Raw genomic sequence first — 18,905 nt, 5'->3', positions numbered from 1 at the left:
CACATGTGCTAATATCCACTTGAAAATGACATTCAAAATAAGAAATTATATAGTGTTGGTTGATAGTAACTTCCACATGTTTGTCTGTATTATTAATTGTAAGATGTTTATCAATTGTAAGATGTTTAGAAACAGTCGTGGTTTGTGTATGTGTGGCTGGTTTTGTAGTCGTCGGCTTAATGCAATTTTCTTGAGATATGGATATATCATCGAGAGCCAAATCCCCTTGAAAATGTTCCCCAATTTTACCCTCAAAATGTACCTGTGAAGTAATGAAATGAACATGGTTTTTAGACCTTTAAATTTACATATACAGGCCTAGGTCTATTTGGATTGAACTATAATGCAAAATCCTATAACATGAAAGAAAAATAGAAAACGAAATTGCAACATTTTATGCAAACCGAAAGCATGGAAATTGTTAAATTGATTGTCTTATATTATAGCGTGAGAGAAATTCAACGTTGTTCAAAATAATAATCAATAAACCAAACATAGTAACTTCTTGATAGGATAGGATAGGATTCAATCCACTGATAATTATTCTAATTAGGCATGATGTATGTCACATAACAGTGAACCAGGACGGTTTTTTTAAATATTAAAATAACGATTTTGTTTATTGGTTTAAATAATCACCTGGTAACTCAATGATGATATTGGCAGCTGGATCACTGCACTCTCCCAGCTGTTGGAACTACCAGAGCTTGTCCAAAGCATCTTGACAGTGCCTCGGTTAGACATTGATACCTTCATGGTGCTATGCTGTTCCCCGTACGAATAATAAAAGAACCTGAGACATGTGGGTGTCATAACACCTTTAAGGAGTGGTGTAGTAAGCACTGCTATGTAACCAGGCCGCTGGGGCTGTGATGCCTCAATGTAAACATAATGCCCTGTAAAATCGTAGAAAAAATATACCTTTAAACGCATTTTTAGTTAATATTGCTTCTATTTTTTAATTACTCCAAGGATTTTTTTTTCTTCAGAATATACTCAATCAAATAAACATTGTCTATTGCGATCAAACGGATTTACCTCGAACTCATTCTTATTTACAATCATACAAATTATACCAAGTAAAGTTTTACAACTAAACTGTTTTATAAAAAGATTTCCAGATTTGACCAAGAAGGGGGAGTTCATGTTGATGTTTTAGAAATGTCTGCTTACATCTTGAGTGACAGAAATATGTACATTAAGTATGTATGTCAATTATAGTTCACGTTGTAACTCTAACAGTGAATTAATACGTTTTCCAGATTTATGCGGATGGAAATCAAGTTAATATAAACTGCTAATATGTGGTAAAATTTAATAACTTACCAGGAAAGATTACTTTTTTATTTGTTTTTTTTAGAGACGCTCCACTAAATATTTCACCCTTTGTAAGCATAATTTTAAATTTAGTAATGAAAATTTTGAAAGTTAAAATAATAAAAGTGTCACAATATTGATTTATCACACTTTAGATTTAGTTATTTCCTATTCAAAGGCACCGATTCGTTTTGAATATTGAAGGCAGTGAACAAAAAAAAAGCAGGGCTAGTCATAACGGTTCTGGATTATAGGCTGAACATTTTAGAAAACTGATACAAAAAAGGCATCGGATCCCTCTCCAACCCAAAGTTTTATAAAAGCCATTTACATCCATAAGAAGCGTTTCGTTCATGAACATTTTATTATCATTTTATACATTTAGAAAAAAATTTCAGCAATGCTGAATGTTATTTGTAAACTCTTCATTTAAACTTTTTTTTCAATTGTTCTTTCTTTTTATACCAGGAAAAAATTATCCCAACCTGATTCGGTTCCGAAAGTGTGGTCAGTGATTGGTGTGTTACCATGTGAACTGGTAAAACCTTGCCGTAAATACCAATCAAAATCATCTCCATTTCCATTCTTCCTTTGTGTCAATCCGCATTCATGTATACCATTTTCAAAATCACAATGAAAAGCTGTAAATGATGATAACAAATATATGAGATATTTAAAATGAGTAAAATACAACAAATGAAAACTAGTTCACCAAAATAAACATTTTATTCATCTATAAGTCTGTGAGTAAGCAATGGCAAATACAACAATAAGTAATAATCTGCAAGAATTATTAATCGGTTTGAAGTTTAATAATGATCTCTTTTTGTATATTTGTAGAAATTGGGACATCTTATTTACATTAACATTTAATTTTAATCGTTATAAGCGCCACTTGTGAGTATGTTTGTAACAATAGTAGGTATGACATGGTGTACCAAATGTTCTTCTCATGTTTTGATAAAAGAGAATTTAAAGTTGAAAAAAATTGGTTGGTTAAAAATGTAAACTATGTAAAAGATATCGTGAACAAAGAAGGGAAAATATTAGAACTAGACGAATTTAACCAAAAATATAATTTTAAACCAGACTTCTTATTATATCACCAGATTGTAAATTCAATTCCAAAGCTCTGGAAACAGAAATTAATTGAACAAGGTATAAACACAACTAATGAAGTTGAATCCAAATTACAGACATTCATTTCTGTGAAAACGAGAAATTGTCATTATATCTATAAACACATTATATTAAAAAATGTTGAAGAGCCAATTGGAATTGAATCCAAATGGGAAAAGGAGTTTGACAACAAACTTAATTGGAAAAACCTTTTCTCAAATTTACACGCCTGTACAAATGACACTAAGCTAAAAAATGTTCAATTTAAATTTATTCATCGTATAATTTATACAAATACAATGCTCTTTAAGATGTCAAAGGTCGATTCACCAATGTGTAGTTTTTGCAAGGAAAAGCAGGAAACACTGCTACATATGTTCTTTGAATGTGATCTGGTAAAGAAAATTTGGGAAAATGTAAAACAATATATGTATCGAATTATCAACAATAACTTAATTATCACCAAAGAAAGTATATGTTTTGGTTTTGGAAAAACACACAGTGATGCAAACATTTTAATTTTAATTACAAAGTGGTACATATTTAGTTGCAAAATCAAAAAACAATTACTTAATTATAATCATTTATTTTACATTTACCAAAAATACAAGGCAACCATATTATTAGCAAAATGATTATTATTAAGTGTATTTTTGCGATACATTATTTTTTTTTCTTTAATTTCATTACTCTCTTATTTTTGCCTTTATATATTAATTTTGTATTATGTATGTGATGAAATGAAATAAAAAAAAATAAAAAAAAAAAAAAAAAAATGTTCTTCTCGTTACGAATATTAAACCGAACCGCGATTGAATATTTAGTAGAGGTGAGGTGAGGTGAGTCCCGTGTTTATTCTGAACATAAGAGAATGAGCTGTTAGGAGCGCATTGTACTAAGCCTCGGCATTATGTGGTAGGGTGGCTAGTTCCTTCCCACGCCGCCATTTTTCTCCCTAGTATTTTCAACTAGGTCCTTAATTACAGCTGAGTGGACTGGGAGTTGTCGGGAATTGAACCCGGGTCTATCTGTATGACAGTCAAGTGTCCTCTTTGATAGAGGTTTCCGTTTACGCAGGAAGCACTGGTATGGCGTCCCCTAAATAAGGGTGCCCGATGGAAGGGATTCTGTTGTAATTTTTTTTCAAATATTTTAATTTTTTGTATTTATATGCTGTTTTATTATTTTGTAATATCACGAACTTCAGTAACAACAATCAATGTTCAGTCTCGTGAATAAATACAGTTTATATACCCTTTTTGTGAACAATTTAGTGACCTAATTATTTCAAATCTCCTTCGGTATTCTAAGCCTTAGAACAATGCATTTTTAATTTAAACTGTTGCAACTCACTTGATGTACACGTTGAGCGGTAAAAGCTAATATCATCAATGGCAATTACACCCAAGTATCCACTACCTCTAACACCTTCAAACACAACCTGGCATCAAACAAAACATGTTTTCTGTTATGCCGCTGTGCATTCGTCATGGCCAATTTACACAGACGAGAGGTAACGCTAAGCGGAAAACAAAAACATTGAATCTATGTTCTTTATCCTGGATTTACAGATTCCACATGGGGCAAGCACGCAGTTTTCCTCTTACCGATACTGCTCGTCTGTGTAAATTGACCTTAAAAAGCATATTTTCAACTAGGCGAATTTGTTTGCGCGAATCGAAAGTATTGGAAGATGGCAAAATAAATACGCATGCATATAAACTGACGCTTTCGATTCGCGCGAAGAAATTCGCCTTGTGGAAAATCGGCTTTCAGCGTGAATTATTTATAAATTGTTACGTATAACGGTATAAAATACGCTGTAAACGTGTAACCACTGTTCATTGTTGATACAGATGGGCGAGACCAGTGAATGAGATGTACTATATCAGGCCATCGTTGTTGTAAATAAAGAACAAATTAACTTTGGTACTGTGTACTTACTTGGATCACTGAACTAAACAGAATTAAGAGAACAAAAATAAAAGATAAAACACACACGTACAACTAATTCTTAGAAGCTTACCTTGAATGGTTCGTGTGAGGGTGGTATTTCAACCTGTTCATGAAACCACTTCGGGCCATAATCACCATAAACTGCTATGAGTGGATCATCGCCAAGTGGTTCAGAATATTTCTGTATATAAACATTGAAGAAATCCACATCTTCGCCATCCATATACACCCAAAATTTAACACAAGAAGGAGTTATTGTTTGCATAACTAATGGCGAATTCAGCCTAGCTTTTTGATTGTAGTTCCAAAAGAAAGTTTCAAGATACATAAAATGACCTGAAAATAACAAGATATTCATACGTTATAGAGGGCCACCAGTCCACAATGCACTGCTTCTTGACCAACCAACAAAAAGCACAAAAAACCATAATAATTCGTCAGTTGTTTTAAATGACCTACCCAGACCAGACCGCTAGTTGAAAATATTAGATCCCGTCAATTAAAGTTCCTGGGCCACGCGCTTCGAATGCCTGATGACGAACCATGCAACGATTACGCTCTGTATGTTCCTCAACATGGGAAAAGAAAACGAGGAAGGCAGAGAACCAACTTTCTGAGATACATCCAACAGCTTTTAGGGGATGAAGGAGGCATGATTACCTCTGATAGGCTGTCAGAGTTAGCCAAGGACCGTTGTGGCTGGAGAAAGCTTGTAGTCGCCTGCTCCGCAGCCGACTGATGATGATGTTTTAAAGACACGACTGAATTTAGCCAATACCGAATGTTTTAGTCCGTATAAATTAGAAAGAAAATCAAACGAAATTGACATTACTATATGTTTCAAAAGTAATATGTATTTGAAAAGAAACAATTAGAATGTTCGAAACGAAAACGTATTTGAACGTTTATTACAGAATGCATTTTATTAAATAAAATACTGTATAATAATGTATAAGGATAAGAAGCAAATATTAAGGAATGTGAAGTCCCGATACACACAATATTATTAATAATAATTAATCGTTATATAAAAACATAAATCATCGCTAGAACACAAAACAATGTCCATAGATGTGAAATTCCGATTATTTGATGCATATAGCTTGACATTTTTGTATATATAAAAGTGAACTCTGGGTACTCAACAAGAGATATTATTAGATAATATAAATAATTAAATTAAAGACGATTAAAATGGTATGAACACATAATTTGACTAAATCGTGGAAACCGTAATGATTATAATAGATAGTGATAATTACAAGAGAAGATAAAGATAAGAATTGTAATTGTCTTGCACTTTTTGGTAATGCAAAAACGGTAATAACTTAAAGTACTTTGATTATGATAATTATAAACCAATGAAATGATATCTTACCACGTGATGATTGCAGAGTGTGGTCGTATTGAGGCCCAAAGATGACGCCACCGCCCTGACCTGGCACCCAGTCATAATCATCATATATACCTTGAGTGTAGTTGCAGACATCACGTGTTTCGAATTCACATGAAATATTCGTAACGGTGTTTTCTGGCTGCGGTGGAGGTGTTGTGACGGCTATAATAAGAACAGGATGAAAGACATGTGTATAAGTTGTAGACTTTCGAATAGAAAAGAAAATAGTTTTCTGATTTGATATTCGATACACAATATGTATATCCACGTTCGTTAAATGTTAATGAATGAACAGCTTTGGTATGGCATGAATATTTCGAATAATGGAAAAGGCTCATTAAACTTTTCACTGTGACAATCCACAGTAACGGTTGATGTCATCTACACTGTGCAGTTTTGCTTTTTGTTCTTGCCGTGTTTCGTTTTGTCGTCCTTTTCTTATCTCATGTAAATTAACTCCAGATACATGTTGAATCATAAAATAAGTCTCTATTTTAAAGTTAGGATCATGCATATTTACCATGTATTTGACATACCCCCTCTGTAACAATGACGTCATCAATAGCAATATCGCCAAATGTAGAATATCCAAGAGTCCCTTCAAATATTATCTAACGAGAATGCAACAAAGAATGGTGACAATTAGAAACAGCAACCATTAACTTTAATTACACCACCATAATAACCATATGTGGACTTTATAAACTTAATCATAGAATACTTGCAGCGTCGATAGTAAGCCTACCTTTATGGCAGTAGTTCACTTCCCATGGCAGGTTATAGTTACAAGTTGTCATTGTGTAGACCATCAAGTGAACATCTTTGTTAAGCTACACTATCAAACAATCAAACTATTTAACAAAAAAGTGTGATGTGCCCAAATATGGTAGTGATATTTCCAAACATGAGAGTGATATGACATCATCATGTCCATATATGGAAACATCACATTTTTTTTTTGTCACATGAAGTTTGGTAGTGTAGCTTCATATAATGTGAATTATTTTACTAATTATTGATTGATTGATAACTTTATTTCAGAATAAAAATTCCGTACATAGCCTAAAAAAAACAATACAAAACAGAAAATCATACTAAAATAAGATTTTCTCATTTATTGAATGAAAAACATACTTTATATGAAGATTTACTTTCTACTTCAAACGCCGCTCTATGCCAGTAATCACCATGGTTACCATCTGCGTTCCACAGTTTGATTTCTGATTGGTCAGCATCGAGTTTGTATACGGATAACATTTGATAAACTCTATTTCCATACATGTGGTACCAAACCTCCAGGCAGTGTGATTTTTCTGGCCTAGTTATTTTTGGTGATATAAAACGAGCAGTCTGTGCTTGTAATCGCGGATCTGTCATTGTTACATACATATAAAAACCTAACAAGAAAACAATATTATGTATTGATATTTTACTCGAATGTACTGTACGGTTCTAAAGATATTTAGCAATTTTAAACCACATGGTGGATTTAAAAGGCATTTTACACAAATGCTGTAATAATGTAATTTTTCTTATTCCATGTTTATCCTCATCATCCGAGGATTGTCATCATATTGATTGACACTATCACAATTATTTTCAGTTTCATCACACGCAGAGAAAATGAATAAAAATAGATTTATACAGATGAGCTGCTGTAAAGTGCTTGTCCCACGTAAAATATGCATCTATCCTGAGTCCTTTCAAATATTATCTAACGAGAATGCAACAAAGAATGGTGACAATTAGAAACTAACTAATTAACTTTAATTACACCACCATAATAACCATATGTGGACTTTATAAACTTAATCATAGAATACTTGCAGCGTCGATAGTAAGCCTACCTTTATGGCAGTAGCTCACTTCCCATGGCAGGTTATAGTTACACGTTGTCATTGTGTAGACCATCAAGTGAACATCTTTGTTAAGCTACAATTAACCACCGCTCAACCACCCATCAACTCCGTATGATGTAAATGGTCATAATAAGAAATAACATTTATTTTTTCCGCTTACCGTTTACCGCTTACGGTTACCGCTCGTCTGTGTAAATTGGTTCCCACTGGAGACAAAATACAAGGACGTAACGCTTGCATTACGTGTTGACCAATTACAAGTGAAATTCGAATAATCCAACGCATGTGACTGGTCAATTCGCTTACATTGCGTTTCCTAGTGAAGCAAGCTTAACAGTGCAGCTTAACATACAGACGGTACCGATACATTTAAAACTATTCTTACCTAAGCCATTCATCATTGTATGGTCTGTGGACGGACCAACTCCGAGTGAAGCCGTGGCTCCATTTTTCCACACCCAGTCAAAGTCGTCATTATCATCCTGGATGTAGCCGCAAACCTCAGCTTCTTCAAATTCACATGATGCATTAGTAACATTTGAGAGATCTAATTGAAAGAAATAATCAACCATTTTAATTTGAGAATTAAGTTCGTTCATATTTAACCAGTCGTTAACATGTCCATTTATCTGCACTACTGTAATGTATTCGTTCATTGGTTTATGTTGGTTCATAAGACATTTGTTCTATTTTTAATTCTTCATCTGTTAATCTGTTCGTTTATTTGTCTGTCTCGTGTAGTGATCATTTGTTTGTAAGGCTGATTATAAGTAGGCCTACTTTATCAATGTATTTGTACACATACCATGAATAATACACGATCTTAATTCAACACTTATATCATCTATGGCTATATCCCCACGTATTCCTGCACCGCGTACTGCTTGAAACATTACCTATCATTTTAATACAAAACATTCATTCATTTAATTATTAGATGCACTTGGATATTGTTAAGCATTTGATAACATTTACAGAAAATAAGTTATGCCATCTTGCCTCTTACAAGCAAGTAAAACAAGGAAAAGTGCTGTATGATTGAAGCCCTCTGTTTGGTGCAAGATATAGAAACAACAACCATTTGTTGTAAACATTCAGGAAAACAATTTTTATTTTATTTAAAAACAAATATGTATACTGTACATTTGTTATGAATATGTGACGCTGTACCTTAAGATACTGAACAAATTAAGATAGAGTACGGAGAGTGGAATTCTTTATCACTTGCTTTCTGCTAATATTTCTCGTTCTAATTTGTGGGGGAAACCACAAAAATGATATTCTTATTGAAATATGATTCAACATTTTTTAAATAACAGTAATATTTTAACCGTGCCATTATTAATTTTGAACAGAACACAAAACAAATATTTTTATATTCTAAATGAATAATAATTCATAATGTTTACTTACTTCAAATGTGTTATTTTGACGCAGTTCAATCTCCGCTGGTCTCCAAACGTTTCCTCTACTCCCAGATTTTGACCACACCATTACTCCTGGTCCACTGTCATTCACCACAGAGATGTTCACAGTTAAAGATTCTATATGCTCACCATACATATGGTACCAAAAATGGAGGCAATGAGGCCTGAGGTCAGATGATGGAGCGATGGCCAATGTCTTCAAAATGGCTTCATCTCCCTGTCGTCTGGGTGAGCTTGTTTCGATGTATGCATAACGGCCTACAATGAATTAGATTTAGATTACTTTTATGCTTAAACAACATTAAAGGCAATCCTACAGCGTGGCATTATCACAATTCATTCATTCACCTTGGTAGTTTATCAAGTGTTATAATCTACGATTGTTTTTGAATGAAGAAGTATAGTCATCGCAGACGGAAATGGCTGTGAAGGAATAACTTGGAAAGAGAAAATATTATGGGTTCCATCATTGGCACTACTTAAAATGATCGACTTCTAAGATTACAAGGATCGGTTAGTTATCAGAAATTATATTAATGTTTAGTTGTTGTTGCTGTTTGAAATGTTATTTAATTTCACCAATGTCAGATTTTTTTTGTTAATTTCATGGAACAATTCCAAGATGAATACCTGTCGTGTCGTCCAGTGTATGGTCAAAGCGTGGACCAGTATTAACGGAAGTCGTTTGTCCACTGCCAATTCTCCAATCAAAATGGTCAGATCCAGTAACTTGCTCCAGACAAAATGAATCCTCAAAATCGCAAGCAAATTCTGTAAGTAAAGTAATATCCTAACTTTCTATTTTCCGTTATCTAAAATGCTGGAATAAATAATTTTGTGTGAAAATTAAACAATAATGATAGTCGAACATTATAAACTGTAAGCCTATCTGGGTTCTTGATTAAGTTAGAAAAAGAAAATTGTTAATGTAGGCTATTTTCTTTGTGTTGAATAATAATGTCTAACTTAAAAACTATTGTCGGACATAGAATGTAGACAAAAAATTCCTTTTAAATATTTTTAGAATGTTACCACTACGTTATACTCTTAAGGGAGGAAATGAACACGTCATGATCAGTCTTGTCTTTAGGTCGGGTTCAGAAATGAAAACGTTGTGGTCAACCTTGTCTATAGGTCGGGCTCAGAAATGAACAAGTCTTGGTCAGCCTTGTCTTTACGGTGGGGCTAAAAACTGAACACGTCATGGCCAACCTTGTTGTTAGGTCGGGCTAAAAAATGAACACGTTATAGTCAGTCTTGTCTTTAGGTCGGGATCAGAAAAGAACACGTCATGGTCAGCCTTGTTTTTAGGTCGGGCTAAAAAATGAACCCGTCATGGTCAGTCTTGTCTTTAGGTCGGGCTCAGAAATGAACACGTCATAGTATAGTCTGTCTTGTCTTTAGGTCGGGATCAGAAAAGAACACGTCGTGGTCAGTCTTGTCTTTAGGTCGGGCTCAGAAATGAACACGTCGTGGTTAGCCTTGACTTTAGGTCGGGCTCAGAAATGAACACGTCATGGCCAGCCTTGTTTTTAGGTCGGGCTAAAAAATGAACACGTCATGGTCAGTCTTGTTGTTAGGTCGGGCTAAAAAATGAACACGTCATAGTCAATCTTGTCTTTAAGTCGGGTTCAGAAATGAACACGTCGTGGTCAGCCTTGTCTTTAAATCGGGCTCAGACCTGAACACGACGTGGTCAGCCTTGTCTTTATAGGCTCAGAAATATACGTGAAGTGAGTATGATAAAAGACAAATTTTTATATTTAACAATGTTATACGTCTATTTTTATATTCATTTGATCTCCAACCATCTTCTTTAAATCCTTTTTATGGAAAGACCAGAATGATAGAACTGCTGACTCATTGTTACAAATTGTTTACCTTGATTACAAGCGCCACTTCGAAGCTTAATATCATCAAGTGCAATAAGTGATTCAACCGGATCCGAATCGAAGACTGTCCCTTCAAAGATAATCTACCATTATGGATAAGATTTGAGTAGAAAGATCAGTTTCAAGAACATTTACAATCTTTGTTCATAGATTTGGCAATTGCTAAGATACTAAATACGTTCAGAAATATTTGTTACTTAACAATAGAAGAAACTTTTATAGATAATTACTTGGTATGATAATATCCATACCATTATAGTTGAAGTGTAGTTAAAACATTTTTGGGACTTCATTTTACCTAACATTTATGTGCCAGGAATTTTAAAATTATATTATGGGGTTTTTGTTGCACCTTAAAGTAATTATTCCTTACTGGTTCATTGTTATTCATTCTTTTAGACATCGAATAATGTTTATCTCAAACCCAATACTGTTTTTAAGCTAATTGTTGCAAACCTACCACAAAGTGCGACTTGACAGAATCAATGTCTATCAAAGCACGTTTCCATTGGAATGACGCGAGTTCAGTACGATTCCAAATCGAAGTAGTTTCTACAGCTTGGCCATCTTGTTCTATTAACACTTCAATTCTGTTATTGATTTCTGTTACAAAGTAATAGAACTCCAGACAATATAGAAGATCGCTTCGTTTTACTACTGGTGTTCGAATGCGCCTTGGTTGCTGTGTTTCGTCGGAATCAATCCACGTCAATGCAATAATGTTACCTAGTAAGATCATTTAGCACAAATTATATTGGTAGTAATAATGCATTATAAATAAATAGAGTATATATTATCCCACTAAATGTGTTCAATATGCTTATGCTTCTTCTCTAAAGCTCTGACACGTCAGACAGTGTGTACTTCATTTGTGACAATTAATATTTGCATATTTTTTCCTCTCTATTGTTTCATAGGCTATTACGATTCTTACAGTGTTAAAAGTAGTAAAATACAATATATTTATATAATTATAATAATAATAATAATAATAATACTTCAATATAGAACCATATTTGCTTTTCAAAGAAGATGTTAATTAAAATATATAGATAAAACATGGTTATACAGTCATTAAAATCGTACTTAAAATTGTGTCCGTGTTCGGGTAGTGAGGCTTTAAACTCAGAGGAGGAATATAAATATCCTCCCTTTTCACCGAGAAAAAATGGATGAGATGAAAAAACGGGAATGCAAAAGAAATTTAGATAATTAGGATGATAGCATGGAATGATATAATTAATGAAAACCGTAAGGTTAGAATCCATACACTGCAAGTCCAAGATGCCATTTTGGCTCTGTGTGTATGTAAAACGATTCATACCAGATGTCATCTTATTATAATACTACTATTGTATACAATTCGTATTTGAGAAATAAACACATATTGCATTTAGAAAATATGAAAAAACACTTCACACAATTTATATTTCATGCTATCAATTGTAGCAGAGTTTTTTTTTTGGTACCCTATTGTTGTGCCTTATTTAAGTTACACATATGTTCATTTTCTATTAGATTTTTCACTTCAAGAGTGAAAAGAATCCAGATATGTTTTTTCATCTTTATCTTTTCTTTCAACATTGGACATTATGTGTACACCTTGTATATACAGAATAAAAACAGCGAATTCATTTATAATATTGTTTTTTTTTTTATTCCTGTAACAATTTTAAACAAAGTAATATTATCTTCAGCTGGAAAGTAATTAGACAACACACCTTTAAATCTGATTTATACAATTGTCAAATAAATTGTTTTCTGCTAAATTCCATAGTTTTAATCTTTTTTTCACACGGTAAGATTCGATGTAGGAGTTTAAAGTTGTCTCATCTTACCTCATAATATCATATTTTATTCCAATCTATTTCTACGTTATTTAGTTCACATTCCCACTTTGTGAACCTGGTTCACTGGAACGTTTGTTTATAAAAATATTTAATAGTATATAAATCCTTTAATGGTCTTATGCAGCAATGAATCATTACTACCTACATCTTGATTATTTGGATTGTCTCTTCTAATAACTTCTTTCCACACATTTAGTTTGGCATTCATAACCTGAAATTACTCATTTAAACCATTATGTTTTTTATACAAATTTTAAATTATTTCACCTGCAGTTCGTACTCGTATTTATAAATATATCACCAATTGTTTTTAAAATCAGAATATAACTATGATTTGAAGTACAAATGTTTTTTTAGATACTATAAACTTCTTTTCTCATAATTGTTGATTTTTTATTTCTATTAAAGTTGTTGGTTCTGGATACACAATATTATTACATTTTACAACAGCATTCATCATATTCTTGTAGAATGTAGGCATATCTCTCAAGTTAGCATGATCATCTAAATTAAGTTTAGTAATTTTTTCTGTATATTCAATTGGGTGAAGGAAATATTTTGGTATGCATTTCCATTTACCTGAATCTGGACTAAACAGTCGCTTGACCAAATTTAGTTTAAGTGATTCAGCCACAGAGCTAATATCTGGCATGTTTAAACCACCTTCTTTGAGATTTTTAATTAAGATTGTTCTTTTTATCTTTTCACTTCTAGTTCCCATGAAACGTATATAGTAGTAGCTTTTCTATTTGTTTTATAATATCTTTTGAAACATTAATTACGGTATACTTGTGTTATATATAAACTTAGACAATGCAAGTGTTTTAATAATGGAAATTTGACCAAAAATGTAAGATTCCTTCTTTTTCATATGTTTAATAAATTCTCGACTCTAGATTTGTAATTTTTTTCTAGTTTCTAAAAAGAAGAAACACTACAAAAAGACTCAATCTCAGAATAAAAGAAATATTTTAAACTACTTTCATCATGTTTAAGATTTATAGAAGGTCATATACGTAGATATCTCATAATTTAAAATAAGCCTAAAATTCAGTAAACCCTATTGGTATTAGTTTTTTGGGGTTGTCCTTATCTTTTGTGCTGAAACTGGCACGGTAGGTAGGCCTATATAGCTAAGACTAGTGCCACTAACCATTTCCTTACAACATTGCTTACCGGATTCAGCTCTAAGAGTATGGTCTGTTTCTGGTAGTTGACTCATGCTTGCATTTCTTCTTCTCCATCCCAATTCTGATTCTGTGGTAAACCCACATAAGTCTTGCTCAAACCCGCAGTTCAAATCACAAACAGCAATAGAACAGTAACTAAAGACTACAAAGAGAACAACCAAATACCAACGACACATTGTACAACCAAGGTTTATCTGAACTGTGCCATACTCCTAAATTAGAATATATTCAATGATGAAACGTATAATAATTTTCTGCTGGTATTGTCATCAGAATTATATAGATTATCTTTTTTTAATGCAGCAAACAATTCGAGGGCTAGTATAAGTGTTACTTTATCTTTTCATTGTTATATAAGTGTTTTTTGTATATTGGTCTAGTGTAGCGGATTACTTCTTTTATGAATATAGTGTAATTAATGTTCAATACGTTCATGCTCTTTTTCTATTTTTAAACAAAATTACTGATTAGCTCAGTCAAAACAATGCTGGACGAAATGGTCAATTGAAGCTACGCCGACAATGTGTAATGATTAACTGGCAACAATGACGTGATCCAAGCGTGTCCTTATTTAGATGAAGTGTTTTAATTGACCTCACACCCGAAAATTACATTTTTAAATGGGGTCAAAAACACGGTAAAGATACACAATGTCAGCGTAAATTTAATATTGAATGACAAGTGTCGTAATAGGACATCTCCCCTATCTGCAATGTGTAGCTCCGTGTGACGAGTCAGACAAGAGGTACAGGACTATTCAATTCAATTTTTCTTTACATATCAGAATTGAATGTATTCTTCCACCAGTGACTTTGTATGCTGCGCATGCGTCTCTTGAACCAATATAAAATAACATTATGCATCGTAGTTATCTGAAACACTATCAAACTAGTTTGACAAAGTGTAATGTGCCCAAATATGGCAGTTATGTGACGTCACATTGTGTAACATAAAGTTTGAGAGACAGCGCTTAACTCTCTGTATACGCTTCAAATTTAACCAGAAATAGGCGTACACTAATTGCCATCAAACAGTTTAGAACTAACTAACCAAGGTACTAATGCGTCAGAGACAAAATAGTAACTCAGGAACAAGTAATCAATAAACGCATTATTATTTTACGATGTCAAATCATTTTATTTAAATTTTTCTGGGATTACGTCATTTAGAAGGACACACTTCTAAAGTATTGCACGCAAATTATAACCATGTACTAATGCTAACTTTATAATGGTTGATTGGGAGTTTTGGGTCTATAATTTTACAAGGCCTTGTAGGCCTAGTCACTTAATTTACGCACTAAACACGGTATCATAAATTCCATAGACCTAAGCCTAGCATAGGCCTACAGATCAATCTGCTAGAATTACGACAACCGAAATATAAAGTATCATGTTACCATGCAATTAATATTATATTCGCCAGGAAGTTTCTAGGGAGGCCAGCCTACATTACAATATTAAAGATTATACTCATTATACTGAAACAGCCAAATTTGATGTTCATAAAAGTTCAATGCAAAATTTACTAAAATAATCTTTTTCCGGTGAGTATAATAAAAAAGTTGCATCTCATATAAGTCTATAGTTTAGTTGACAATTTATTCTAAACGATTTAGTTGTTGTCGTCGTCGTTGGCGGATTAGAATAATTGCAACTACTCCGAAGATGCCGAGAACGATGATGATCGTTAAGACAACTCCAAGAGCGGTTGCGTTCACTCCTTGCTTCATGCTTGCTTCTGAGTCGCTATCATTATCCAGATTTAGGAAGCTGCCATCAGCTGCATCAGAACCATCGACGTCATTAATTGATGCTCCTAGGCCTTGTGTGTCAGCTACGTTTTCTGCGCTGTTTGATAGACCTCCGGCTGCAATATTAGGGGGCATACTTGCACCATTATTGGCAAAATAAGATGAAGCACCACCGTTTTTGTTATATGATGAGAACTGTCCCATACCATTAGCGGGCTGTGCAAAGTTTGGATCATTGATGTTGACGTTTGGGTTGTTCATTGGGTTGTTCATGTGTGGGTTGTTCCTGTTGATGTTTGGGTCGTTGATGTTAACCCCGCCTCCACCAGCAACTGGGGCGAAGTATTTTGGGGTTGTAGATCGATACTGAGCTGATGCTGTAATAACATGAAAAAAACATAATATAACAATCAAATTATTTTTCCTTTTAATTATAATTAATAATTACATAAACCTATTGGACATTTAAAAGTAATTCTTAGTTGAGGACTCAAACTACTAATTCTGAATTAGTTATTTTAGGTAAATCACGTGTTTGAGTGAAGTGAAGTGTGTATAAAAAAGAATAGGAAACTTTATAATTGAATTTCCTATGGTAATGTACCACCTCGTGTCGGGTCTGAGTCAGAGATACTATCACAGGTCACCTAGAGATCATTTAGTAGAAAAGGCAAGAAAAGATCTTCTAAATTAATTACTTTCCATATTGGACATATATTCAGCTTTGCCTTATATGGAAAATAAGGTAAACATCCTTTTTATCATGATCTACTTTTGGAAATATTATTTTACTTGTTTAGTAATGTTCTTGTTGATATAGGCCAACTGGACTAAAAACTAATCAAATCATTTTGTCTTTTCGGAAATTTAGGTAATCTATTTTATAATTAAACTTTCCTATTAATATCAATTAATATTTTGGCAAATTTAATAAAACATGTTTCATTTTGAAAGTCACGATAAATTATTTTTTTTAATGAGATAGAGCATACACTAATCTCGGAATTAATTTGAAGCCTTAATATGTTGTTCAAAATGATTGGAAAATACTCTGAGGAGTTTAAAAGTTATGTATTTTGGATAGCATAAATATTATCCTAATCCTATTGAACTTTGAATTGATGTTAGAAGATGTGATAACTTGATTTATACACATCAGGGCTTTTGAGGGACTTAAATATATTTACTTGAGGCAATTATTTTAAGATATATTTTTGTCTCCCTGAAAAAAAAAATTGTTTTTAATGTTTTTAATATTTATTCACTTTTTTCACAAAATATTATTTAGGCCTACCTGAAAACTGTATTTAACCGGTTTTTTTTTTTGTCTTTTTATAAGTGAAATAATTTTTCAACGAAAATAGCCTATTTAAAGTTTTTTTATTAACCTCATTTGTCATGTTGTTTGGGGACAACACATCTTTAAAATACCGCATTTAACACAATTTGCCGTTACAGTATTTGTTAATACTTTCATTTTAAATTTTTATATTAATCGGGTTTTCTAAATATGATATTGTGTAACCTTATATTTCTGACTTTTCTTTTTCTTTGCAGAAATGATTTTCATAGCCCCTATACAAATTTAATTCAATTTCAATTGTATTAATTTATTAACCATAGTTCTCACAAAAGGAATACGGTATATGTTTTAATATATATATATATATTCATAAACTATGAAATATCAACATTTTCGATGATAAACATTTGTATAACCCAAATATAGAAAATCAGAAACGAATGCAAGTTTATTCAATTACTATATTTCCTATTATTTCTACATAAAAATATAGTTGAACGCTGGTTGAACGAACATACAGAGAAAGGGTAAAAGTGTCAACACTTTATAGAGAAACATTATTGTAAGAAGCACAATAACAAGTATTAACTCATCTTCAAAATACCTAATACTTCTAAATGAAAGTATAGAACAGTACAAAATAAATTAAATAGCCTATTTATATATATTTTATAATATAAAAAAACTTACCAATTGCAACCAGCAATAAACAAATGGTCATCATAAAGGTCTTCATGGTTTATGCTTTTGTCGTACCAGCAACTTTAAAAGCAAAATATATCAGTAGGTTCCAAACGCTTCAAGATCTCAAATGGTATAGAGAGATCGGTGTCAGGCTTTTTATTTTAACTGACTCAAAGAAAGCAAAATCACTCTTTCCTGTTACACTTTTTGCTTCTCTGGGGAGATTTCCGGCGATAATTATTTACATTCAGATGGTCTTGCACCCTTTATTATCTTCACTCCCACAGACACTAAGTGTTTGTTGCGCAGGTGCGAAGTAACGAATAACTTACGACGAATCACCAAACGGTTACTATTAGTTACAGATACGTCATTTAAAAACTTGTTTCGATAGCAGTTGTCTACTAGGCTAGGCTCATGTAATTCTTATCACAAAACAAAAGTAGCTAAATAACAATAATCTCTAAAAAAAAGCCCGGCTCATTAAAAACGCGTAAAATGATTTAAAAACGGCATTCATGTAATTATTTTTCCAACAACTCATGTTTCCCAGCACTGTGTAGACTAATTAATAAACCAAAATAAACACAACAATAATAATAATAATAAGTAATAAGTACTTTCATCAGTTTCTTCCAATTTTGATGTTTGAAAGCTTGTACCAATTTTATATGTAAATCTCTCGCAATTCAGTTTTATTTTATATATACTGCAAAGAGAAATATTGAATAAAAGCAGAATGAATGAATTTAGATTAGATTGCAGGCCTATCTGTAGGAATATCAAAGTATTTTGGGTTATCTTTGTAATGTTTAGTATGTATATTAATAATATTAAAGCATGAATTAAAGCTTAGTTACAGGTATGAATTTAAAATATGGTTAAATGTACACATAAAACAAATATGTGTAACATGGCTGCAGCCGCGTGCTCAGGTTTGCGTTTACCGACCAACCGACCGACATAGTGAGCTGTAGAGTCGCGTTGCACGCGACTAAAACATGAATTTTTCTTAAAATTGTCAAATACAAACCTTTTCAGTAGTTAGGTAGTTTAACCAATACCATATCCAGTGACTCCCTAGAAAGTGGGAAAAAGGGCAAAAAACTGCTGAAATAAAGCATACAGTTCTAGGCCCATTGACATGGCAACTGGATTT

At 32.7% G+C, this 18,905-nt stretch overlaps 1 protein-coding gene and 1 long non-coding RNA gene across 2 annotated transcripts; both read right to left on the bottom strand.

The window, feature by feature from the left end:
- Nucleotides 1–236: 236 nt before the first annotated feature.
- On the bottom strand, nt 237–3,917 carry LOC140062919 (uncharacterized). Its single transcript, XR_011847551.1, has 4 exons — nt 3,790–3,917; nt 1,803–1,958; nt 640–896; nt 237–262 (listed from the first exon to the last, which is right to left on the bottom strand). It is a non-coding gene; the product is annotated as an uncharacterized lncRNA (long non-coding RNA).
- Nucleotides 3,918–15,116: 11,199 nt separating this feature from the next.
- On the bottom strand, nt 15,117–17,998 carry LOC140062506 (uncharacterized). Its single transcript, XM_072108760.1, has 2 exons — nt 17,753–17,998; nt 15,117–16,136 (listed from the first exon to the last, which is right to left on the bottom strand). The coding sequence occupies exons 1-2, from the start codon at nt 17,796–17,798 to the stop codon at nt 15,607–15,609; spliced, it is 576 nt and encodes a 191-aa protein (XP_071964861.1). The 5' UTR covers nt 17,799–17,998; the 3' UTR covers nt 15,117–15,606.
- Nucleotides 17,999–18,905: the final 907 nt, after the last annotated feature.

Source organism: Antedon mediterranea, chromosome 11 (genome assembly GCF_964355755.1).
Source record: "Antedon mediterranea chromosome 11, ecAntMedi1.1, whole genome shotgun sequence".
NCBI lineage: Eukaryota > Metazoa > Echinodermata > Crinoidea > Comatulida > Antedonidae > Antedon > Antedon mediterranea.
Note: the sequence above shows the minus strand (reverse complement) of the source record. Positions and strands in the feature narration are given on the sequence as shown.